The 26,908-nt window shown below is 38.1% G+C and overlaps 1 protein-coding gene across 3 annotated transcripts; it reads left to right on the top strand.

Annotated features, from left to right (window-relative positions):
- The first annotated feature begins 551 nt into the window (after nt 1–551).
- Nucleotides 552–26,747, top strand: CIP2A (cellular inhibitor of PP2A). Of its 3 annotated transcripts, XM_021542402.4 has the most exons (20): nt 552–729; nt 2,727–2,874; nt 4,554–4,666; nt 6,584–6,678; nt 7,270–7,366; nt 8,326–8,448; nt 8,601–8,743; nt 9,464–9,539; nt 10,613–10,840; nt 11,328–11,487; nt 12,355–12,496; nt 13,277–13,376; nt 14,268–14,386; nt 16,468–16,660; nt 18,859–18,933; nt 19,017–19,127; nt 19,855–20,051; nt 23,838–23,920; nt 24,416–24,555; nt 25,625–26,747. In XM_021542402.4, exons 1-20 carry the CDS (start codon nt 568–570, stop codon nt 25,793–25,795), a joined length of 2,676 nt encoding a protein of 891 aa, XP_021398077.2. In that variant the 5' UTR covers nt 552–567; the 3' UTR covers nt 25,796–26,747. The 3 variants fall into 3 exon arrangements, with proteins under 3 accessions (XP_021398077.2, XP_085445264.1, XP_085445272.1); XM_085589138.1 differs by lacking the exon at nt 8,326–8,448; XM_085589146.1 differs by lacking the exons at nt 11,328–11,487; nt 12,355–12,496; nt 13,277–13,376.
- The last annotated feature ends 161 nt before the right edge of the window (nt 26,748–26,908 follow it).

Below are 26,908 nucleotides of genomic sequence, written 5' to 3'. Positions count from 1 at the left end.
ATACATATCAACGGGGGACTAGAACGACAGCAGGAAGGCGAGGCAGCGCTGCGGGCGCCAGCTGGGAAGGGACGGCAGCTCCAAAAGAAGCTCCAACACGAGGCGGCCCCCTCAGAGGCTGGGCGGCTCCGCTCCCACCGGCCACACAGAGCTCCGCTTAGGAAAATCCTCCCTGTGGATCGCCGCGATCCACGCGTGAGCCCCACAGCCGCCCTCAGCGCTCCGCACCGCCCGGACCCCGCGGCGCCGCCGCCGCCATCTTGGTTAAGGGAGGCCAGGCCGGGCAGCGGCCGCTGCCCGGCCTGGCCTCCCTTAACCAAGATGGCGGCGGCGGCGTCTCTCCGCCCCTCACCGCCCGCCTCACGCCGCGGCCGCTGCCCGGCCTGGCCTCCCTTAACCAAGATGGCGGCGGCGGCGCCTCTCCGCCCCTCACCGCCCGCTTCACGCCGCGGCCGCTGCCCGGCCTGGCCTCCCTTAACCAAGATGGCGGCGGCGGCGTCGCCTCCCGTGCTGCCTCGCGTCACGATGGCGGCGGCGGCGTCGCCTCCCGTGCTGCCTCGCGTCACGATGGCGGCGGCGGGAAATGCGAGTGAGGCGGCGGCGGAGCGGCGGAGGGGCCGGGCCGCCATGGACCCCCCGAGCTGCATGAAGGCGCTGCTGCTCGCCGCCGCGGAGCACCGCGCCGCCAGGACGGCGCACAGCGCCGCGCTGCTGCAGCGCAGCCTGGAGGTGGGAGCCGCGCCCGCGCCGGGGCCGCGGGAGGGTGGCGGTGGGGCCCGCTGTTAGCATGTTTTACGGTGTGTTTATAAAGGTGTGTTGCGGGTCTGCAGTCGCCCAGCCAAGCAGATAGTTTATGATATTAAGAGGCTTAATTCTTTTATTTCTCCCCTGTGAAAAATGCTAATCACTTGGTTTTTACAATTTTAAACGAATATAATAATAATAATAATAATAATAATAATAATAATAATAATAATAATAATAATAATAATGTTATAAAAATAGCAATACAATTACAACAATAAAGTTTAGAGTTAGGACAATTACAAGACAAAAGAACTATGGACGTTTGGATGCTCTTGTATACTGAGTTACGAAAAGTATGCTTTAGAATCAAAAGAATTGCTTTTAAAACAATATAAACCTTTTATAAGAAGAGGCCAAAAATTATATAAACCTTTACACAGGTATATATATGTAGACATACACACACATATATATATATGTCTACACAGGTAGACATGATTTATATTTTGCACATGGGAGACACATAATGTTGGTTTTGTCCATTCCCTCTGTATCTCTTTACAAGGGATATAGAGAAGAAACCAAAGCGAGACTCTCACATGAACGTTCTAGCAATTAAAATAAACCTGTATTTGAAAAAGGTAACTTGGAGATAAATTCAAAGGCCACCACATAAATTGTACACAAAGCTGTACCTGAAGATCAGGGAAATGCACTGGCCCACCTCCTTAGTAAAAAAACACATTTAAATACGTGTTGCACGGAACTGGAAAACTCCAGATATAAGACCAGTTCATCATTCATACGCTATTTATATATCCTTGTTGCATATTTATATATCTTTTATGGTTATGCATACATTTTATTTAAAACAAGAAACTTTGTTTGTTGTATGTTAATTGTTTGTTTTAATTTTTATGGCATCTTTGAGTTTGAGTAAGGCTTGAAGAAATTAGGCTTTTTTGATAAGAAGCTATAAATTCCTCTCCTTTGGAAGATTTAGGTGTTTTTTGAAGTGAGTATCTTATTCTTAAAAAAAACTCCCCTCCTACATACATAGTTCTCTATTTCAACATTATGTTGGAACTTAAAACTATATTTAACACACTACTTAAGAGAATTAATACAGCATAACTTTCTAACATTACACATATAATATTTATTGTAATATTTGCGAAAAGCCAATCAAAAAATATTCACTTTTCACACCCCCTAAATTCTGGCCCGCATGAATAGTTTCACTGCTTAAGTAGTGTATGAATGATGAACTGGTCTTATATCTGGAGTTTTCCAGTTCCGTGCAACACGTATTTAAACATGTTTTTTACTAAGGAGGTGTGCCAATGCATTTCCCTGATCTTCAGGTACAGCTTTGTGTACAATTTATGTGGTGGCCTTTGAATTTATCTCCAAGTTACCTTTTTCAAATACAGGTTTATTTTAATTGCTAGAACGTTCATGTGAGAGTTAGTATCTCGATTTGGTTTCTTCACTGTATCCCTTTTAAAAAGATACAGAGGGAATGGACAAAACCAACATTATGTGTCTCCCATATGCAAAATATAAATCATGTCTACCTGTATTGGTGTAAAGGTATATGTAATTTCTGGCCTCTTCTTATATAGGGTTCCCCTAGCTCAATTTCCATTTTTGCATCCCCATCACAGAGTCCTCCCAGAACAGCACTGACTGCCAGGCCTTTGGAAGGCAGGCTGATTGCTACGTGTTGTGCCATCTGTTGGGTTGTGCTTTCAAAATAAATAAACATGGTACTTTCTAAGCATAAAGGAATGAAAAACATATTTTTTCATTTTTTTTCCTAGCAGATGTGAACGTAAATGTCCCAGTAGAATGACACTTACATTCTCAGCTTGTCAAGTAGGACATGATCTATTTCATGCAACTCTGTGCTGAGACTTCTGTGTCAATTATTTGTTGCAGTTGAGTAAGGAAGGTTGTTTTTCTCTTGTCATCTCCAGGTTATCTCTGGACTGAAGCTTACCCGGATTTTTGCTTCAAACCAGATTCTACCAAGTGAATGTCTCAGTTGCCTTGTAGAGCTCCTGGAGGACTCTAATATAAACCCTTCTCTGGTCTTGTCTGTGGTTACTTTGTTGTCACAGCTAGGTAAGGTTGGCATCTGAACATTTTATCTTGTGTCTGGGCAAGGGAAGATAAGATAGGTGCTGATTCTGTGTTGTGGGTGATTAATGTTTTGGAAGCATTAGGTATGAAAGATGAAGTATTTTGCATTGTAGTGGAGTGCTTGGCTAAGACACTTGTTAAGAAGTTTTGCAGTGAGAAGGAGATTTGAAGTCATCCCTGTGAATGACAATGATCATGCTTGTCAGAATTTGTTTATCCACTGGATAGGGTGAGAAATTATTCTCTTGTTCTTTATTTTTGGAGCTGGAAAAGACTACTTTTTTAATCAAGTGAGAAACCTGGCCAGGGCGTGCAAGGATAGGGAGAAATGGTGTCACATCCTCTCTTGCAATAATAATCAGTCAGGACTCGGTGTCCTCATGCAGAAAAGCCAATTCTTTATTCACATTACTATTTTTACATGGTTTTCACAGACCTTGTGTTCAACTCTAATTGGCTAGTAGCTTTCTTGCTCCTTAACTTATTGGTTAGAAAGTGCTTGTGTGTGAGGGTGTTAAGGCTCTCTGCATCTACAGCTGTTTACATATTTCTTTGGTGGAGTCTCATGGGACAGATCTATTGTTTGTGCAGGTGCCACTTATTCTTCTCTCTAAGAATGGGTTGTTATGCAAACAAATTCTCGTTCTTAGGATTTCTTCACATGAGAACCTACAAGGTACACCTTGCTTTAGCTAGAGTAGCAGGGCCTAAACCATCTTTTACAAAACCTTTATTTTATAACATCTTTTACCTGTCTGCAATAATCCTCAACTGTCATCACCTCAGTTTACCTCTCCCACTGGAGTGTTTGGTGGCATTGTGGGCTCTCCAATAGCCTGGCCTATATGCATCAAATTTCCCAGCTGCAAAAGAGGTTCTACTGCATTTTGTTTGTGTATCGAGATGCTTTTTTTGGTGTCTTTTTCCCCCCATCTATTTCACAGAAATGGAACTTCATTGTCCAGGGAGCTCTGTGCTCAGAGCACAACCTACATATATAGAGAAGAATTATCCCATCATTGTTTAGTTTCTCATCATATATGAGTAGTTATTCAAGATTTGAGTCCTTTATGATGCTCCCTTGTTTATCTTCTCTGATTTATGGAGTTTTAGCCTCATTGAGCTTCCTTTTATGTTTTTGGAACAATTACTGTAAAATTATATTTGTCATGGGGTTCGGTCTGGAAAATTTTAAGAATTAAGTCCTCTTCCAAATGATCTATTGCTCTACCTGTTTTGCTACAACTGTTTAAGGATTGCCTAAGCAGAAGTGGCTTCTATTTATTTATTTCACTAATGCTAGGTAACCCTATCAAGTTACCAGTTTGAGTCTACCTTTCCACCATAGCATGAGGCAAAAAAATGAGCTCATTGAGTTTAAGATCCAAGTCTTTGAAGTGCAGGTTTCAAGATCTCAGAACTGTAATTTGGTAGGTAGGAAGTAGACTATTCTTTCAGTGTCGAAGCATCTTAAGGAGATGTATTAGTGTTATAATTAATTGTATGTCCACAAGTGAGGTGGAGAGGCAAGAGCATAGGAGCTGTCATTTGTTTGTAGTTACCTTTAAAACATACATGAAGAACTGCTTAGAGACTTTGGCTTCTGCTTCAACTGGTATCTAATACAACAGTTTATTTTGTTGATAATTCCCAAATTCCAGCTTTAGACACAGAGACAAGAGAAGCTCTCCAGGACACCTACAATCTGACCAGTGTGCTGGCAGGAGTGGTTCATCGAAGTTCTACTAATCTAAGTGACCCAGTCTTATTAGAGGTAAAGGAGCTAATGCTTCATAGTTTTTGGCTACTGTTGCTTAATTTACATTATACTGTAATGACCCTTCAAAAGCTCTATTGGAAATAATGTGTCAAGGGAAAGTTGATCTTAGTTGTCTATTTGCTGTATGAGGTGGATATGACAGGAATTTAACAATTTACAGAGTTCTGTGTACTCTCTTTAATCTTACTGTATTTCTCACCTGCTCTAGTCAAAGAACCCCAAAAAATCCCATAAAGCAAAAATAACAGCCAACCAAAAAAAATGCTGCTTTTTAAAAGTTATTTCAAGAAATAATTTTTCTTGAAATTATCAAGAAAAATCAAGCTCACTGCTTGAGAGCTCAGAAGATTGATTTCCAGTTCAGGTATCTGTTTCTCCTGACACAAGCCTGGAGATTATTTTGTCTAAGGAGTACTTTGACAGGTAACTGTGAAGGAGTGAAAGGAAAGCTGTGGCTGCCCGTTTTCATGGGAGGTTTGCAGAGGATATGTGGCCTCCTTTTTTCTGGTCAGTGCCATCTGCCAGTGAATGCCAAGCCCTGTGCTAATCAAAGCTTACAGGGAATGTCTGACTATCAGTTTGAACTCGCCAATTTTAACCCATCCTTAAAGTTTTCTTTATTTTTTTTCAAATATGCACAGGTTTTCCTCTAAGCTTTCAGCAAGTACTTGTCACTTGTCTCTTTCTGAAAAACAGAAAATTAATTTACCAGTAGTGCTGTGGCTCTTGTTCTGTGGAAAATAAATCAGGCATCCAGTAAAGTTCCCCTTTCTTGTGGTTTGCATATTTCTCAAAGCATTAGGAGTACCACAAGATCTAGGGATCCAAGTGACTCGCCAGTCAATAGGACAGACTTTGTAGTCACCAGATAGATGCAGTCTTAAGACCTTGAAGCTCTTAGATATCTGAATGGTTAGGTTTTGTTTTAACTGCTAACCTCTGCTGTGATTTTTGTCATGTTTGAGTGTATTGACTTCAGTTACGTGCCAGAAGAGTGCTGTATTAAGGTCTTTACTACTCTTAGATCTGTTGGCAGTCTTTAGAGCAAACCTGTTTTCCTGTAGGCATCCTTTCTACCAGAGGTTGCAAAGTGCTTTTTTGGATTTTGATGAGACTTGTAGACCTTTCAGTAGGACAAAGCCCATTTATCACTGACAGAATGGAGAACTTGCTGGTGAGGCAAATGTGGAGGGTTGAATGTGATACCTTGAGGGGCTGACCTGGAACAGAACCTATACAGAGCTAAAAAATAAAGAAGCTGTGTGTTAAAAGGCTTTAAAAGGATACACCTTGGGCAGCGCAAGAGCCTGGCCAGGGCTACACCCAAGATGGACCCAAAACGATCACAAAATGGACAATCGGTCACAAAGGTTTCACACTTTTATAAGTTTTGATCCATTTACATATTGGGGTTAATTGTCCAATTACAGCATCAGGTTATGAAGTCCCATCCTCCATGTTTGCTCTCTTCAATGCACCATTGTTTATGCTTTTTGGGCCTGAAGCTTGTAGCAGTTGTCCTTCGTTACCAAGCTGGAAAAGGATTGTTTTGTCCATCTTCCCTGTGAAGAGAACTTACTGACACTTAGTATGAAGCTCAGAGTTATACACCAAGGCAGTACAGAATCTGAAAAATATGAAAGCTAAAACTTGAGGCATCAAATGGGCTGAAAAGATAACTCCTCTGTCAAAATAGAATCTTAATAATCTTTTTGGGCTTTTGCTAAGTACATCAGTATGTTAGGACATTACAGTGTGCTTGCAGCAGCTTGTGTAATTGTTATGCTAATGTTAGAGTCTGAAAATTAATTCACTTGTGGTGTATTGATTTGTCCTCTCAGCTTCATCTTTTGTAGCATTCCTCCTGAGATGGTGTAGGGGAAGCATGTGAACAGTTTTCTGTTTCCTCAGGGTATTCAGTTGCTGCAGAGACTAACCTACAACGTTCCCATCTTTTGTGCTGGTGCCAACATCGATGGATTAATTTTGTTTCTAATGCATCGTGTGTAAGTGTGTACTCAGTGTCTTTTTTATGAGAAACAGAAAGCTAAGTTTCTAAACTTTCTGAAGGCCATTAGAGTACTGTACTAAGCTGGTCTCCAAAGTGAGCTGTGCTCTGAAGTTAACAGACTTTTCTTTGAAAACCGTGTACTTGTTACAGATTGTCAAATGCTGTGACTGTGGGACTTCAAGTGATGGAGTATTAATTGGCCTCAGCTCACCTCCACACCTCTGGGAGCTTACAAAGAGAAAAGCCAGGAGGGAATTCATCCTTGTCACTAGGAGCAGACTTGTTAGATTAATAAATATATGATTCAAGTGCAACTTATATGTAATAAACAACCTCTGATAGCAGTGATCTCTGATACTTTGGGGTTTTTTCAGATGTACTCAGTTAAAAGCTGCCTACACTGCATGGATGACAATCTGATTTTTGCTTTGCATGGCAAAATGGTGTCTCATTAAAAAACAAACTCTTGCCAAGACACAAAATATAAGTTCCCAACCACCCAGCTCTCCCAGCCCCCACCCTACAATTTCTTGTGATTAAATTCAGGATGCTTTGATGAAAATATCTTTTGGGCTTTTCTTTTAAGTCAATCCACTGAAGATGAGTTAACAATACCGTGTTTGGGACTCCTGGCAAACCTCTGTCGTCACAACTTGTCTGTTCAAAGTCAGATAAAATCTTTGGTAAGAGCTCTGCTTTTGTGTCATGATTCTCTGGCTTTATGGTAAGAGTTAATTGACTCTAGGTAATTACCTTAGTACTTCTTAAACTTTCTTTCAGCGGTGATAACCCTGACCTGCTTGTTCTGCCCAGTGGGCAGTTGTTTCTCCCATGTTGGAGAAAATAATCAGTAGAACAGGAAGTTGTGTATCCTCTTTCCCTTGGTACATTGCTTTGTTGTTGCCCTGGCTTGTATTATGTGTTTGGTTTTTGCAACTGTTCTCTGCAGCTGAAAAGTGGTTTTAAAATTTGATCATTCTTTCATAGAAAAAACTATGTCATTAAAACATAAAGGCTGTAGATGGATTTTGGTAAGCAAAAAGATTTGCCTTTCAAAAGAAAGATCAGTAGAATAGCACTGATCTTCATGTCAGGGTCCTTGAATCCTCAAATACATATACATATCTGAACTGCTTGGTTCCTGTGTCTTCATAAATCAGTGCAAACATTTTATTTTTTAATTCAGAAAGAGAAATTCATCTACATAAAAGCAAATGTTGTTCTGTTTACCTTGGAAGAGAGGCAGGGGGCAAAAAAAAAAAAAAAAAAGAGAAGCTATTGTCAGATATGATCATTAATCAGAAAAGGGATAGGAGTCAATTTTCAGTGATCATTTTCTTTTATAGGCTTTAGCAAAATGACTTTCTCATCTTTCTTTAAAATAATGATGGAATTTCTTCCTTGGTTGGTTCTCTGTTGTTTTGGGGTGTTTTTTCTCATGTTTTCTTATACAGGTTGAAAAGAGAGCATTAACATCAATGCCAATATTGTGCAGTAGAACAATGAAATTACTTTCCTGGAGAACTGTTATCATACTAACTGATTTTTGTATTATTCATTATTTGTATGGCTTATGCATAAATATGTCAAACCTGTAAATTTTGTGGGATGGTAATACCTTTGTTTCTCCTTTTTGCTGTAGAATAATGTGAAGAGTTTCTATCGTACCTTAATAAGTTTCTTGGCCCACAGCAGTTTGACTATGGTTGTGTTTGCACTTTCAATATTATCAAGCCTTACCTTAAATGAAGAAGTAGGAGAAAAAGTAAGTGTGTCTTTGAAGTTGTTTCTCTTCTTAAGTTGTAGATAAAACCAATTGTCACATTGGCCAAATAAATTTCTAATTCCAGCCAGTTTCAATGAGCAAGACACCCCAGTGAAGTATGTGCCTGTATGTAACTTTCTTCTTCCTTTCAGCTTTTTCATGCTCGAAACATCCATCAGACATTTCAGTTAATATTCAATATTGTTGTAAATGGAGATACTCTAACAAGAAAATATTCTGTTGATTTACTCATGGATCTTATGAAGAACCCCAAAGTTGCAGATTATCTTACCAGGTATGGCTCCATTCCCTAAAAGTATTTTTCCTAAGCTCTAGTTCAGTTTCTTTGCTGTAAGCTATTTGAATTCTAAACCAAACACTAGGAAAAAAAATCCCAAGATGCTTTTTGAATGTTGCTAGTTGATTATGATTATAACTGCTATATCTGAACCTAAAGGATTGCTGGGTTACTAGTTTGACACAGAAGTGTGACTTAAAACCTGTTTTTTGAATTGTCACTGAAGGAATATTGAATACCCTGTTCTGTAATGTTTTGTCTGGACAGTGTTGGTAGTCAGACAACAAGATGAGTAGCTATCCTGCCTTTTACAGTGTTACATAATTCTAAAGTGGAATAGTATTGTTGACGTTTCAAGAAATAATCATTTTATGGGAGGGGGGTATTAGAGTGGTTCCTTGGAGAGCTTGACTAATAGTTCTGCAAATTCTGCTAACTTAGATGCTGATTTTCAATCTAAATCAAGCAGTAAAAATAGATGAAAAATCATAGCTTATTTTAAGGAATTTGCTTTCATTCCTAGTGATAAATAAGTTTAAATATTTTTAATGCTTCTGCTGTTTCAAATAGAAATTAAGTTATCAAAACCATCAATGTACTTGAAGTGTTTGGGGTAAGAAGGAGAATAGGGCACTTTCATTCATCACTTGGTGTAAATGCCTAAATGTGCTGAAATTTCAGTTTTCTAATTTTTTTTCTTCTCTATGCATGCTGTAGATACAAGCACTTCACCTCTTGCCTCAGTCAAGTATTAGATCTTCTTCATGGAAGGGACCCTGATTCATCATCTAAGGTATTTATTCTTCAGTTAAAGGCTAAGAGGCTACATTCCTAATCTAGTTTCTCATCTGTTATTATAAATAGTTTCTTTGTGTACAAGGGTTGGTGATGAAATACACTGTCTTCAGAACTTTTAAATGACCTAGAGAATTCATCAAGTTTATATTTTATAGTTATTCAAAAGGCTGTCAGGTTGAATTTGTAATGTAGGGGTTTTTGTGTGTCTGCTTTCAGGCAACAGATGTAAAAGCAAAAAGCCAATATAAACACCTTTCGTGCTTTGGCTAATAAGAAATTTTGGGATCTACCAGGAATGCAGTGTATCCCACTTTGCTTTGTAAACCTTCAATTAATACTATTCAGACTTCAACTGGTGATCAGGAAACCCTGATGCTAATTTCAGCTATGTAGGAATAAGTGTTCTCACCTTAGCTGAACAAAGAGATGCCACTTCTGTTTAAGCAGTGAACTGTTACATTCAGCTTTGTGTTGCTACCACCTTATGTAACTAAACATTGGCTATCTGTCACTAAAGGCTAAAATATAAAATGTGAAAATGTTGGGGATAAATATATCTGTGAAACAGATCTGGAGCTTTTTCCTATGAATGTGTTACACATCCTAGTTAATAATAGATGCTACTATTTCTCTCTGTGTAGTTTTGCTGTCGTTGATTTGGTTTATTTAGAGAGGCATGTTGACATGGAGCTTTCCAGGGTGGTTTTCTCTTTGTGCATGCTCAGAAAATGGATGTGCATCCATTCCTGTCTCAGAAGGTTTTCTCTTTGACAGCTTTCTTCATGCTGAGTGTATACATGTTTGTACTTTTGCTGTATCACTAGTCAGCAGTCATGTCAGAAGAAAATAATGCAATACACAGAATACTGTCACAAGCCTTCACCAGTCCAATAAACTGTTTCTGCTGCTGACTTGGCTTTAAAGAAAGAAAATTATTCCTGAGAAAACTTTCAAGTGCTATAAAAGGAGTTGCATAGAACTTGCATATCTCTTTAGACTTGTTATGGGAGCTGCAGTTTCTGTGTAAGTTCTTGATTTAAAAGCATTTGAACTCTTCACTTCACACAGATCTTGGAGCTGCTGCTTGCCTTCTGCTCTGTGCTGGAGCTGCGTCACACCCTGCGGCAGGCGATACTGGAACCAGCTGGCTTGCCAGTCTCTGCAAACACCAGACTTGTGAATAGCTCCAAGAGTTTTGAACCATCTGTTGCATTGGTGCACTTGTCAAACCAACCATTGGAAGGCTCTGAAGACTGTTCAGGTCTAGCATTGCAACTACTCAAAGAGATTTTTGAGGTACAAAAACTGATAACTGAGTTTGAAGAGCTTTTTAGTAGCTCTCATTTTTTAATTATTTTTAAACAACTGTTATAATTTGGCATGAAAAATAGTACATGCAAAAATACCTGTAATAAAGTCCATTGTAAAACAGTTACGTTGAAATAAACATACTTCAGTAAAACAACTGTTCTTTTAAAGACATACAGTATTTTAGAAGTATCTCTGTGTTGCAAGTGGAAGACAAGGCAGTTCATGAAGTCATGAGGTAGGTAGAACACTATCAGGATTCCTTTCTAGGACTTAGAGAAATGAGGAAGTTCCTGCTGTTTCTTCTGTTGCCTGTAAACTTCCTCCTCCAGTATGATACTGGTTAACCATCTTAAACCTGAAATTGCAAGAGGCTGGGAAAGCAGGACACAGACTAGTGCAGGAACAGGTAGAGGTAAGCTTGGCTTCCTTGTGCTATGCTTTTAAATATTGACATAAGATGTCTTTACAACAGGATGTTATTAATAATAAGAATGGTGAATCAGCGGAACAATTTGTGGATCTTTTGCTGCCTGTTCTTCTTGATCATCTTCAGATGCCAGAACAGATTGGGGATGAGCTATTAGTGAAGAAAAAGTGTGAAAGAATGGTCAAGACTATTAATGTCCTGACAGATATCCTTTTTATGTGCTTATTGGCAGCTGATTTATTATTCCTCCAGCATGATCTGATCTAAAATATTAAAAGGCATGTTCACTTTGGGTCACTTTAGTAGCTTCTAATGACAATAACTGCTCTAATTTTACTTAGGAGTGTCTTTAGATCTTGCAAGATCTAAAGTAGCTCTCTAATTTCTGTGAAATTATTTCGTAATATATTGGTGCAGGATAAAATGCTGTGGCTGTTCAACAGAACAGAAGCCCTTTGCAGATCAAAAACAAAGATGAGTGTTTTCAGTTGAAATTGTGAGAGGAATTTGGGTAGCTATCTTTTTGATCCATGTAGTATTGTTGCCTAGCTAAGTCAAGTGCAGCTCCCAGCCAAATATGATACACATTTAGATAAAGAAACAAGGAAAAATAATGTAGAATGATACAGTTTTACACTTCTCATTGAGTCCTTAGTGTCCACAGTAAGTTTATTAAGGAGGACATGACTGCAGGGTGTAGTCCTGCATCTGAGTTCTGTGGAGAAGTCTGTGCTGGATCACTTCTAGTACAAGTTACTAGTTATCTAACCGGGTCTTGTACTAGGGACTGTCTGGTCCCTGCCTTTTGTTCACTATGCTTCTTTATGCCACTCATTTTATTAAGGTTTGCCTTCACTCTGTTTCCAATAAGTGTGTGTATTAATTGAAAAGTGAAGCTTATTTGACTTGTTAGGCTTAAGTGCTTTATGTTGTTGGGTATTAAAAGCATTTTTAGAGGCTCTTTGCTTTGATGCCCTAGGTTTTGTGCCCTAGCCTCATTATTACAGAATGTTGGGTTTTAGTGCCAATACCTAGGCATAAGTATATTGAATTTATTCTTAACTCTGCCTACTGCTCTGCGGAGATGACACACTGAAAATGCGTGTCTCGAAGGTGTTGACTGCCAGCCAATGCACATGTCTGATAGAACATCAGTTTCCTTATTGTGGGATTGATACTGGTTTTGGGACAAAATTGGTGGACTCTAAAATGTGGTGAGCACACATATTTCTCTAAAATCTAATTAGGCATGACTGGTGTGAGAGTTGTGGTATTGTTGCAATGGAAAGAATATGGTAGTTGAAAGTACCATTTAAATCAATATTGGTATTAAATGAAACTTAGTATTTTGTGGAATAAAATGTAATCTTGCTGGTCAGTTCATTCAGATAATGTTTTTGGCATAAGCTGGAGATCCACTTATGTGGAATAATGACCTTAAACCTCATGAAGTAGTTCAGTCTGATCCAAGTAAAAGCTTACTAGAATGTCTTGTGGCATATGATTTCTCATTTTGATTTTATGCAAACTTGAGTTCCAAAATATCACACATCACTATGGGGAGCAGTTGTTGTGCTGAAAATCAAATACATGTTTCTTTCAGCTCAGTGTCATTATAGCTAAAAGTCAGTATAGCTATAAGTTAGCTATAACTTATAGCTAAGCTATAGCTGTAACTTATTACCAGTTTCACTGGCCAAAACCCAGTGAAATACAATTGTACTTATAATTACACCCTCCTCACTTGCAACTGGAATTGGTGTTTTTGGTCTTCATTGTTGCAATCCTTGACATGCTGGAGAAGCTCGGGCACATGTTCAGGGAACTCAGTATGATCTCTTTGGTTCTAGCATTGTTGCCTTGCTAGATATATTTATTTTCTTTGTGAAGGTATTTATTAGGTTGTTTTTTTTTATTTATTTACTAGATTTGTCAGTGCTGATTTGACATATCTCACCTTTTTTTTTTTGCTTTTCAATTTGGATGTTTAAAAGCAAACTTGCTACTGATATTATTTTGAAAACACTTGATCTTATGAGCAGATTGCAGCAGGATGTATCTGGTATGAAGGCCAGTTTGTACAAAATGTTACAGGTATGATTTTAAAATGCTTTATGAAATGTATCTGAAATAAAGTGTCCCTGCACTAAAGTAGTTTTAGTTATAAATGTTTTGCATGGTTATCTCTGAAGTGGTAAAGCTTCTAGGAAAATACAGTGCCTTATGCACAATTCCTAAAGGTTATTTTGCTATTAATTCTTCTAAAATAGCAGTAGTTTGCTTTTACTCTAGTCATTGGTTTTGGTAATGCATATGAAATCATGGTTTAGCTGCCTGGTAGTAATGATCCTTTTAAGACTGCATTATGACTGCAGTTTAAAAGTAGCAAACTAGAAAACAATTACCACAATTATGTAATCATTTGTGGGGTTGGTTACTATTTAATATGTACATCTAATTTAGAACTTTGCATGGCCAAAACAGTTTCTGATACCTATTGGTCAGATGACAGCATAATAAATTACTCTATAGGTGGAAAAGCAATTCAGAGAGTCAAACACTTCTTGCTGTTTTGGAGATTTTTAATTCTAGAATGGGAATTGTCTAATTTAATGGGTAACAATGAGTGTTACAGTCCACGATTAGTCTTTTTAACTTCCCCTAGTGACCTTTTATGTTGAGTGTCAAGCACTTGAAAACTTGCAGCAATTAACTAGCCTCTTTACCTGTTGAGTTGCCCTTAATGTAAAATGTGATTTCCAATACTCAGAAGTATAGACCACTTTTAAAATCACATCTTCCAAGGGCTTCAGGCTCAGAAACTTAGAAGGGCATACTTCAGAAGGTAACTTAAGTTTTGAATAAAACATTTCTGGGCTCATGGGCCTTGGTATTGTGATGTTTTGGTAATTTGTGTTTTGTCGGTTTTTGGGTTTTTTTGTTACCTGATGTATCTTGTTTTGACGAAACTAATTTCTTTTTTAGGATCAGCGCTTGATTACACCTTTGACATTTGCTTTAACATCAGACCATGGAGAGCAGGTCCAAGTGGGGCTTAAAATCTTGTTTAAAGTTGCACCTTTACCAGATTTTCCTGCCGAATTGTAAGTATTTTTGTGATACTCTGGTTAGATTTGACATTTTTATTGGCTTAGTGATATTCATGTTTTTTGGAGTACTATTTTCAGATCATCAGAGATGGAAACTTTAGAAAAATTGTCTTGTTTCTGTTTTATGTGCACTTACAAGACCACAGTGATCCTGGAGGCCAGAGAAAGCCATTGAATGCTGATGGTGTTTATTTTGTGTCAGATCCTAGAGAGCAGAGGAGCAATTGACTCCTGTCCCTGTGCTCATTTGTCTGAAATCTGTGCTTGGAACTTAGGGTGCATCTGACTGTCAGATTGCTTTCTAATGAACTCTGTCAGATGTGTCATTCTTCAGTTCCTAAAGCTTTGCTCACTCTTGCAGTATCTTCCAAGAAAGAACAGATTAAGATAAGGCACAAGCAGATGGCAGTTCAGGTAATATTTAAGGTGGTTTAAACAATGGAAAAAGTATTGAGAAACTCTGATGGAGTCCTTATTTCCGTAGATATAATAAAATACACAAACAATATTTTAAATTGTATCACAACCTGAAGTTGAACCTGACAGATGTCAAGGCATCAAGAAAGACCATTACATCAGCAGCAAAAGCCAGACATGAAAATGTGTGTCTTTCTGCTGAGTGGAGCAGGAGACCTGTTGACAAAGGGCATGGAAAAGGCTGACATACTAAATGCCTTGTTTGGTCTTCACTGTTGAGGTTTCCCAAAGGCGGAGCAATGTCCCTGAGAGCAATGTGAAAGCCTAGAGACAAGATGTACCCTGGGTGGCACAGACTGCAAGAGCTGAGCTTGCTTAGTTTTGGGAAGACTTGCAGGGTTCTTATCAGTGTGTTGAAATGTCTGATAGAAAAGAAAAAAAGAGACAGAGCCAGGCTTCTCAGTGGTATCCACTGACAGGATAGATGTAGGCACAAACTGAAATAGGCACAACAAAAAACCTTTTAGATTTCTTTAAATATCAGAAAAGAAACCCTTTAACTGTAAGGTGAAGTCAAACTGGAAAATGTTGCCCAGAGAGGTTGTGGAGTCTTCATCCATTGAGAGAGTCAAAATTACAAGGCATAGTCCTGGGCAACCTGCTAAGAGCAGGAGAGTTGAACTAGTGGCGTGTAGATGGGTCCCTTTCAATCTTAATTATTCTATCATTATATGGGTTTGTGGATATAAGAAATATTTTTATAGCAGCCAGTAATGAATAGTCTGGCTGAAAGAATGAAGGAACTGTAAAATCAAATACGTCTGGAATTGTACAATGGAACAGCCAAATAACATGTCTATAAATGCAAGTTAAAAATAAGCTATGCTCTCTTAGGAAGCAGTTGAGACGACACTTCAGTGAAGTGGTTGGGATAGTTTAGTAATTGAGGAATTCATCAAGAGCAAAAAATTGTAACTGGCGCTTCTAAAATCAGCTCTTGATTTATTATTCTTGTTTGAAACATGTTATTGGTACCTGCCTTGAAAATACCAGCCACAAATTACATACAGACACTTGAATATAGGTGCTGAAATGACTTTTTTCTAAGTTTTTGAATTCTCTTCCCTATACAAATTTAAACAGATTGCATTTTTATCTGCATACTTAAATCTTGGTTAAAACTTAAAAAATCAAATGTGCTGTATGCAATACAGTCTTGTAAAATAGAATTGCAGACAGTGAAAAACTGAGGTTTATTGGTTGCACTCTGGCTTTTCTTGGTTCAATCTTATTTTTATGCCAAATAAAAATTCTTACTAATGCTTTCTCCATCTTCTTTGAGACAAACAGTGGCCTAGTTAATTTGAATAATAACAGGTGAACTAATCTGTTTCTAAGGTTCACAGGAGATATGATCTGTTGCTCAAAAAGAGCTGAGCACTATGCCCTTTCTGATGAGATTCTGTATTTGTCTGTAAAGGTTAGCCACAATACAATTTTTCCCCTTTTTCTCTGGCCAGTTTGAGCACATGCCCAACACACATCTTCATAAGGTGTGATAATGCAAATGTGACTGTACATTTTGTTATGAAATCAATCTCATCTCCAATCCTTGCAGTTCTATTTGTTGTGTCATTAACAGCCTCATGTTTATACAGGCTGGGTGAAAGCATTGTAGCAAATAATGCCTACAGACAACAAGAAATGCAGCACAGAGCAAAGAGAATCCAAATGCAGGCACCTGTGACCAGCACTACTTCAGTGAGGTGTTCTTCATCCTATCCTTCAAGTAATGACTCCAAAGCTTCAAATATTGAGGAATTAATACAAAAACTTCATACTGGACTAGAGGTTAGTAGGATTTATATACCCTGGTGGAACATTTGACACTTTTTTCACTGGGAGGGATGGAAATTAAAATCCAAGTGCCAGAGTACTGTGTGTGGAGCAGTTAAGTTTGGTTTAGATTCCTGTCTGTTTGGAACATGCTCTCTTTACTGAGCTCCTGAGCAGAATTCAGAGATGCTCTGCTGAGCTACACCTGAAGGTAGAGCTCCTTACTGAGGGCCCTCTCCAATGGGTTTGGCTCAGAATCATCTTAGCTGTCAGATGTGGAGGCAGGAGCCAGGTACAGTCCAACTGCCTAGACTTGCAGGGACATACCAGGAACCTCCTCCCTCTCCTTCCTAAGAAATGGCCTGTAACAGGGTAGAGGTGCTGTGCTACTTTAGAAATGTATGGTACATCTCCTGTGTGCCTGAACATGCATACTGACATTCTCCTTTTGTTGGCTGTAGCTAACTCTAGCATTTGCAGTTCAGCTTTTGTAGCCTTCACTGTTATTATTTCAAAAGGCAGTTTTTGCTTCCCTCTGCAGCAGCTTGAATTGTGAATGAAACACCCAACCAGGCACCACATACTGTGTGCTGCTTTGTGGGCCCTCCTGGCAGATACTGAATATATCTCCTCTTTCTCTTTTCTGTTCAAAGCAATTTAGCTGCTTCATAGCTGCTTTGGACTGAGAGATGGATTGTTGATTCTGTTTTCTTTTGGCTTAAAAGAATGGTATGCAAATTGGGAAAAGGAATAGAATGTTTCTTGGTAACAGCTTGATATCTGTATGAGTGGTATTGCCTCCAGCCTTAGCTTTGCAACTTTTATCTCTTTGTTGTAACTGATAAAAGCAAAACTCAGAGGACTACATCTCAGAAGTGTCAAAATAACAGTGAAAAAGGTCAGGTGAGTTTTCCTTGGCTTACTTTTTACTCTGCCACTGGATGCTCCCATTGATCATTCTTTTCAGGACTGCATGACAGTCTGTAGGTGCATTACTGTGTTTATATTAATGCAAATCAAAGGAAGCACAGCTGCCTACACAATACTAATGCAGCAGCTTCACAGTAATGTGACAGATTGTAAACCTGATTAAATTTTCTTTTTTTTAGGGAAGAAAGTTGTTGATGAATTGTTGAGTGATTCTTTTCTTAGACCTTCTAATTAGTAATTCAAAAGCAATATACACATTCACTTAAAATATCCAGTACTTGAGTTCTTTCTGTGTATTGTGTGAAGCTCAAATGCTTGTAAAAACACAATCGAGAGAACGCTTTTCATAGTATCACTGTTCAGAGAGAATGAGGGTAATTTCATTCTTAGAGTAATTTTTTATTTCCTTTAGATATTTTAAGTTTGCAGTAGGAAAATAAACTACTTGTTTCATACTTTAGGGACAAAAAAATGAGCTGAGAACCAGAGCTACACAGGGTCTCCTGTTAATTTGCAAAAAGCATTCTTACATGATGGTTCAGGCTGGTGCAGAGATGATGGCTTTTCTGTAGGTGTTCAATGTATGAACAGCTGGCATAGTTTGCACTTGGTTGTGCATCAGCATTTGTGAAGAGCTGCTCAGAACTGGTGTTGTAGCAGCACTGCCTAAGAGAAAATATCCTGAAATCACCAAGTAGCATTCTCACTTGACTCAGGCAAATACTTTAATAATACTTTTAAACACTTAGGACTTGTTGTACCATACATGGTGCATTTCCTCTGGTAAGTCACTGGGTTAACACAGTAGATTCTGTAGGTCCTCAATAGTATCCTTTCTAGTATCCTAGAAAAACTTTCCTGGGCCTTTTCTCTTAATATGTGTGAATATATGAACAAGGAGCTTTGCATTTCAGTGGTTCAATGTATGAGCCATATGCATTTTGCATTGCTGTTAAGCTTAGGGCAGATTATTTTAAGTGTCCTATGAGGGGCCTGCTAATTCTCCAGCAAAGAATAGACCAAGGGGAATGATTTTACCTTTTTATATGCTGGACTGATAGTCTTCTGCAGATGACTCCTATTAAGCCTAACCAGTTCAGTTGCTCACAACTTTTCTCAAGGGTCAGGTGAATATCTTTGAGTAGATAGCCTCAGATACAAAAATAAGAATTTTTGTCTAGTGGCAGGGGGAGTTCACAAAACTACTGAGCCCTTCAGGGACATGTTACCTGGATAAGTAAATAGAAATTTCCAGTATCAGTAACTGGAAAATGTTTCCACAGATGAAGGAGCCCTTGGCTGATGTGAGGATATCTGACATAATGAATGTGTACGAGCAGAAGCTGTTGGCATTAGCAGTGAGTACAGCCTAATGTGCATGGGGACGCTGCAGTTGGTACTTTCAGAAAATGTTAATGAGAAATGTTCTCCCTATATGCAGTCTAAAGAAACGAGGCTGCAGGATCTGCTGGAAGTCAAGGCAGTAGCTCTGGCTCAGGCTGAGAGGCTGATGGCTCAGTACCGGTGTCAGAGAGCCCAGGCTGAGTCTGAGGTGAGTGGAGGAGCTTCAAGGTGGGACTGAGTAATGATTATCTGGGTAGCTTTAACTGTGAGCACATGTGAAAACTATACTGCTTATCTGTGCTTGCAAGTTAGGGCAGTCATAATTTTCACTATGAACACCCTGTTTACCTCTGCACTGCTTTTTGGCACAGTTTTCTTTAATGTCCTTTCCCTTACAAGAAGTCAGCAAAACCAGCCTGCTCTGCTCATTATAATTTGTTAACCATTAGTGGTAATTCAGCAATATTAAAAAGTAATAAATCCACTTACTAGAATTCTCTGTCAAATTTGCTGGTGTATAAAGAACTGTTTCATGTTTGTCCCTTTTGATTCACTGGCCAGAGATGAACTTTCAAATAAGCTTTTGGCAGTATTTGAGCTGCATATTGAAAAGTGAGAATGATTTCTATTCTTTAAAGGTTATATTAAAGATTGTGCTACTGGTTACTAAATCCACAACTAAAATGTATCATCTTTTACTTTGTTCTTCCCTCTTCCCTCACCTTGTTTATAAATGGAGCTAAAGGAATGTAGTGAACCAATTAATTTGTAGTAGATACTAGGTGAGAGAATTTATTTTTTTAATGTAGATGGTGACATTTTGGTGTTAGATCTATGGCCTCAAGCGTGCCTAATACAACTTGAAAAACAGAATTCCCTTTAATGTATGTGGCTTTTCTTTTACTTTTTATTTGGGGGTACCTTTCCACTCAAAGGCAAGGACTCTTGCTGCAATGCTGAAGGATGCAGAACGAAAAAATGAAGAGCTTGATGATTTGCTGAAGGCTCAACAGGTAGAATCTGAAAGAGCACAGACTGATATTGAACAGCTCTTTCAGCACAACAGGAAATTGCAGGCAGTTGCTGAAGAACATGAAAGACTAAAAAAATCCACTCTTGAGCTCCTTCAAAGGTAAGATATACAGGACCTCTAAACAAATATTTCATATGAAAAGAGTTCTGATGTCCTTTACTGTGCTAGGCACATTAGAAGAGCAACATTACATGCTATGTCATGTTTTTGAATGAAAAGTTCATTTTTTTTCTTCTGTATGCTTATCAACAAGGTCTTTCAGGAACTCAAATTTATGTTACATTTAACATACTTAAATTTATTAATATATTAACATTCAGCTTTCAGTGGAATGAGAACTGTAGGTGCTGATGGTCCGGTTCAGGAAATAGCACAAGCTTTGTATAAAAAGAGAGCATTGTTCTCTAAGACACAGCACTACAATGCTTATTTTCTGTTAGCATTATATCATGCTCTCAGTGTCTGTCTTTGATTTGCATGCTGTCTTGATGACATGCTTGCAAGAGTTCTGGAGAAGCAGCTAATATCAGTGTGTTTGCATAATGTAGGACTTGGTATTGTTGGTCAAGCCTGTACCAAATTTGACTCAAATTAGGTAAAAGTGAGGTATGGAGAAAAGAGACACATTTTGTGTCCTCAGTTATTTATAAGCATTACTTCCTTGGGATCTTAAGCTAAAAAGAATCTATGAGAGACACAAAGTATATAACGATAGAAAATATTTGAAATTAGAATGTGCTTTGGAAGAATAAAGGCTTGAGAGAGCTTGGACTTCTCAACTCACATGAGCTGACACTAGGTGTCAGCAAGGCAAAGAAGCTGGTAACACTGAGATCAAGTTTCTTGCTTAATAATGAGAGCAAGCATTAGTAGACAATTTTGAAAGTATATTGCTGCCAGTAAATGAGTCATTGAGGATGGAAAATCTATAAAACTTTTTTCCATTGCTAGATTTCTTGAATAAGTGTTTAGTATGGTCATTGTGGAAGTGTCTCTATTTTTGCTTGAATTATAGGCAGTCATACACTTTGTGAACATGTATTGTCTAATTAATGGTAAATAAATCAGCTCAATCTAGTATCTAACAGTTTTAAATTCTCCAAACTAGGAACATAACTTTCTAATCCTTACAGTATGTTTCTAAAGCAAAAGCTTACTTTTTAAAACAACCTTCATACTTCAAATATGAAATATGTTCCTTAAAAACAATCAATTGACTGACATCAGGGGATAGAATTTGGTAGAAAGGGAGGAAAATATTTCTTAGAGCATGAAATCTGCCTCATAAGACTGTATTAATTACACACTGCATTGTCTTCAGTATGTTCAGTTTCTAGTATCACAAGACAAACTCATAGAAGGCCATAAACCTTAAGGGACCCTTAAAGAGTCCCTTAAAAAATGTCTGACATACACAAACTGTTATAGGTAAGCTCTTTGCAAATTTCTAAAGGTATTTATGGTTTTGTCAGTTCTTAAGTTTTCTGCTGGAGGAAGGTTGTTTCCTGTTCATTAATGCTTCAGAATATGTAAGGGATCCTCTGAAGCTTGGCTGGTTTGTTTGTTTGTCTGTTTTCTTCTTCCCAGTCAAGCATTTGGACAGGCTGCCCAGGGAAGTGGCTGAGTCACCATCCCTGGGGTATCTGAAAGATGTGTAGATGGGGCATTTAGGGACATGGTTTAGTGGTGGACTTGGCAGTGCTGCATTAATGGTTTGACTCAATGATCTAAAGGGTCTTTTCCAACCTAAATGATTCTATGATTCTGAGTATGTTCATTAAAAAAAAAAAAAAAACAGTCTCAAAAAATCTAACACACTAACAGCCAGCTGTCACCAAAAAACACTCAGCTGAACACCCCCCCTTCCAGAAAAATGCCTTGCTTGTCCCTTGAGTGGGATGATTGCACAGATCATATCAAATATTTTTATTTGGCAAACTGTTAAAGTGAAAGCTCTCTTCAAAAGCAATTACATTTCATTTGGAGGTATGGAACAACTGAAAGACAATATAAAGATATACAGATTACTGTAATTCACTAAATAAACAAGTGGAAGCAATGATGAAATAAATTAATCACTCGAGCAGAAGAATGATAGATCAGTCTTTTAAAGCAAGTCAAACAGTAAAACTAAATAGCACTTCAGTCTCAGTTTTTCAACTGTGCTGTAACATCTGAGAAGTGAAGTTAGCCAAAGATGCTTCAGAGTTGGTTTATACATTTATGTTTGATGAGCATCTGTAATACAGACTTTGGTGGTTTATTTTATTTGTTCCTTAATTGGTTGGAGGTGCTGAGGGAATATCAACAGACTTCAGCAATAGTAAGAAGAGAAAGATGATGACCCAATTCTTAGGTGCACTTGGGAGAGTATGGATGTGTTATTTTGGTTGTTGTTGAATTCTTAGATGCTTTTATCACGCAAAAATTTCTGTGTATTTTCTTTTAGCTGGCATGTTTTCTCTTAATGTTGTCAAGTTGGAGGAAAAAAACCCAAACCAACCAACCCAACTCAATGAACATATTTGAAAGTTATATTAGAAGTCATGATGGGTCATATTCTGTCTGTGGTATAAAACATCTTTTTCAATTATAAAACTAGCATTACCTATGGCTTCTTGAAGAGTTATTTGTCATTTTTGATGCATTAAAATAGAGGTCTGATATACCTTTCACCAATGTAACTAAGGGAATATAGACTCTTCTTTGACAGATTTTATTCAATACATAACTTTTCAGAAGATGTCTTTAAAATATATTCCTAGGCAGGCCTTGTATTCAGCTGAGATTTAAAATGCTGTTCTTGGTTTTACTTGGAAAGTTCACTTCACCCTTCCAGGCTCTTGACTTGTCAGTAATCAGAGCAAACTCAAACTGCCTTGAGTTCTGATTCAGAGGGAAAATTTCCATTCTGATACGTTAGTTTCCTACTGAATAAATGTGGCTCCTTACATTAAATGGTGCAAAATGCAGCTCAGGGTAATTGGGGAGATATTCTGATGAAAGCTGACCCTTGTTAATGCCAGTCTGGAGGAGCAGTTTATTATATAGATACTCTTGAACTGCCACTCTCCACAGAAATGGTGACACTGGAAATATATGTCCCTCCCTCTTGCTAGAGGCTGCAGCTTAGAAACTGGTAGATAGGAAGTGGATAAACAAGTAAACAAGAGTGACAGCAGATGCCATCTAATCAAGGAAAGTGGCAAGTAGAATATGCCTTAGAAATTATTCTGTCTGGTAATGGAAAAAGTATGATTAGCTTCAGAGAGTGTTGAGTGCTCATGTTCGAGCTGTACTGCTGATCAATGCCAGTACCTCTGTATTAAATGAGTGTGGAAACTGAGGATTACCCAAACTAGTGAGAACTGAGGCAGGTCTGTACAAAAGCTTTGTCACTGTCTTATGGTATGGTCACTTTTGAGTGCTGTGTGACAATCCAGGAGATGTTCAGATTGTGTGTCTAGGATAATACCTGAAGCATGTTTTACTAATTGCATTGCCTTTTCAGGAGCATAGTAAGAGCTAAAACCCCAGCATCCTTAATCACTAATGGCAATAGGGAACTTTTACTTGTATTGAATGGCAATTTTAGTTCTGACACAGTATTTTGACTTATTGGTGGCTGCTTTTGGTCTTTGTGCTCCAGGTACCAGCCTTTTCAGTAGTTCCTAACGTGATCAGAGAAGGCCAGTGACTGGGTCATGGTGGCAGGAAGGAAATAAGATCTATCTCTGCTCACAACATGCACATTCATAGGTTTGATGATTTGAAGTGCTTGACAGCAACAGGAAATAATACAAAAAATCATTTTAGCTTCTTAGGGCAGTGAAATGGTGGCATATCTCATTTTAATCGTTACAATTTATTTCTCTGCACTTTTAGGAATGCTGCACAGTTACTAGAAAGTGAACATCACAGAAATGAATTACAGCAACAGCTACAGGAGAGAGATGGCACAATAGCAAGTAAGTTACCTACCTAAAGGTCACTGAAGCTAGAGAACTAACTGTATTAACTAGATGTTGTTATTATGGGCTCTAGATAAGCTGCTATAACTTACTGAGCAACTTGTAGACCTTAAAAGTTGGGCACCGATACATAATTTAATAGTTGAATGAAACAAAACCAAATTTTAATCTTTTAGAAAGTAAGCATGAAGTTCATTTCCCAGATTTGACAGACTTCTCTGCATACTGTGTTCCTTCAGGATCTTCTTGCAACATGTCCATTAGAACTATTTTATGTATGAAATGCAAATTAGAAGAGCTTAATTTAACTCTCTGCAAATGACTGGAAGCAACCACTGAAATTTAGCAGTAGGTGGCACTGCTCAGTAATTCAATTAGCAGCCATGTTGAGTCTCAAAAAAAAATTAATAAAAGCCCCTTGTTTCCCAGGCCAATGCAGTATCTGTTTTCTAAGTTTGGCATCTGATCTTTTTATGTGTTAATTTTCTTAAGCCTTGCAACAGAATATAAATGTTCTGGAAGAAAAAATAAAAGCTCAGCAGAAAGAAAAAATAGATATGGAACAAACTATCGATACTCTTAGAAAGGAATTAAGTGAAACACAGCAAGCAAGGGAAGAACTGAGTGTCAAGGTAAGGAATTACCTGATCCTGCATTCCTGAGACTGGAGTTTTAGGTATCTGTTTAATTGATAGAGGTAATTCAGTATTTTGGTGTTTAAATATCTAAAGACCCTAGAGTAGCTGATATAGTAGTGGACAAGAACAAATTCTCTCAACTTTAATTGTGTACCTCTTGAGTTTTAAGTCAGGATCAAGTTCTAATGAGACTCTGTGAGTACATAATGTTGGGAAGGGAAGAAACCCACCAAACCTGTGGCATAATGTTAAATAACAGAATGTAACAAATTCCTCTTCAGTAGTTTTGACTACTGAAAATGTAGGTCAGCTTGCTTTCCTTCCCTTTCTCACGTTGAATTAAGGTACATGTCTATACACCAAAATGTGCCTGGGTTCTTTTGATCATTGAAATTCTAACCAAAAAAAAACCTATTTTTATTTCCAAGAAAAAGAGTCTTCTTTCAAAAGGAGATCACTTTGGCTATGCCAAGTTAACAGGGTAATGTTAACAAAAAAATCAAAAACCCCCCCCCAAAAAAACCAAAAAAAACCCAAAAAACCAAACCGAAAACTAAGCCCCTGAAGCTTCAGTGCAGCCTACATGTCCTTGACTGCAATTAAGACTCCCTCTAAAATCACAAAGCAGAGATTCATTTTTCATGCCAACTGATCAGCAAATGCAAAGTTTGCAGTCTGACAAGCACACTTACTGTATTTCCATTTCCTGGAAGCAAAAGCTTAATCTCTTCAGGCAATATCATTCAGTATATAGCAAATATTTCTTTTGTTCTCAGTAAATATTTACTGTTGTGGTACTTGAAATGAAATGTAGATGGTAGCACAATGATAACAAAGGAGTTGGTGCTTTCCCATGGTATCCAACATTTTGCAGTGTGGCAGTAGCTGTAATCACTCATGTGCACCAACTGTACATCTGAGGGATATTTCTGAAACAAGCTCGTTTTAAATCTGCTTTTTAATTACTTGCTTAAGTTCACTACCAGGCCACTCAGCTTTCACTGTATTACATGGTTTTCAGTTGATAATAGAGGAAACTATAACATTTTTTTTGTTTCTGCAGGCATCTTCTCTGGAAGTTCAAAAATCCGAGTTGGAAGGCTGCTTGGCAGAAAAAGAAGCACTCATAAATCTGCAGAAGGAAAAATTGGACATACATACCAGTGTGATTGCAGCAATTCACAAACTAAGTGATGGCAAGCAAAGTGCAGAAACAGTGAACCTCAGTTTGTAGGGTTCTGTTTGCTGTGCTTGATGAGTTCTGTTAAGTGAACTAAATTATAGGGGTGACTGTCAGCTTTGTACACAGCACAGGCAGTTTGGTTGCCTTTTTGCATATTGTAATTACTGCTTAGAAAGGTCAGCAACAAAATAAAATGTTATCAAAGCTGCTGAATTAAGGGGTTTAGTTGGAGTTCTGCAAACTCAGTTGGGGAAAAAAACTGTCAGTGTAATGGGTTAAACACTTTTAGTGTCAAAATAAATTTGCAGACATGGGTGCTTTCTCTTTAAATGTCTTGGTCATGAGGAAGGGGTAAGTAAATGTTGGGAGGGGTTTTGTTACTTGGGTTTTTTTCTCCTTTTCTACCAGAAAGTGCTTGAGTTAACTAATTCTAGTAGGAAATGCCAAGCATGTTAATAACTAAATTGATAAATGCCAGTTTGACTTTGTCAAATGGTGGAATGGGAGGGGGAATACATCAAGCTGCTCACCAGAGTAAGGTGGCAATAAGGTGTACAGAAAATGATAAATTAATCTTTAGCATTTATTTGACGGAATCCAGAGTATGTAAATATTGATTTCACCCCCCCCCACCCCCACCAGAAAAATGTACTGTTTCAATATGCTATTCTAAGCCAAGTATAGCTAAACTCTGGGTTACATAGAAAATAAATGCATCAAGACATTTTGACAGCATTTCTGTGTTCTTTTGTGGCAGTGTTTTTCCAAATGGTAATGAATAGTGGCTAATGGAACTAACAAATAAATTGATGTCTGTTTAAAATTTTGTTTTTTAAAAACATATGTCTCTCAATACTGTAAAAAAAAAAAAAAAGGAGATTTTTGTACTTAATTAATGCAAAGAAATACCTGTGTAAGGGGTGTTGCTTCTAGGCATTGTGATATTACCAGTTCTGTAATTAAAATAGTTCTGTAATAAAGTTCCCAGGTAGTGCTGTTTTCATATTCATGTTATGTGCCTTATCCACTGCACTATTGCACTTTTTTTCCTTTCCCCACAGGCTCTGTAATTTAGTGCAGGGAGAAGCTGGCACCAGCACAAAAAATAATTCTGCAATAGTCGATTTTTAATTATCCATGTCAGGCTGTCAATTGCATGTTCTA

This window comes from Lonchura striata, chromosome 1 (assembly GCF_050655825.1).
Source record: "Lonchura striata isolate lonStrDom1 chromosome 1, ASM5065582v1, whole genome shotgun sequence".
NCBI lineage: Eukaryota > Metazoa > Chordata > Aves > Passeriformes > Estrildidae > Lonchura > Lonchura striata.
Note: the sequence above shows the minus strand (reverse complement) of the source record. Positions and strands in the feature narration are given on the sequence as shown.

What these genes read in the sequence shown, in the direction of transcription:
- CIP2A (XM_021542402.4), top strand. Translation starts at nt 568, where the DNA reads ATGGCGGCGGCGGGAAATGCGAGTGAGGCGGCGGCGGAGCGGCGGAGG. An exon ending in GTGACCCAGTCTTATTAGAG is followed by an intron (nt 4,667 to 6,583) that starts GTAAAGGAGCTA and finishes CTGTTTCCTCAG; the next exon opens with GGTATTCAGTTGCTGCAGAG. An exon ending in GACTATTAATGTCCTGACAG is followed by an intron (nt 11,488 to 12,354) that starts ATATCCTTTTTA and finishes AACTCTGCCTAC; the next exon opens with TGCTCTGCGGAGATGACACA.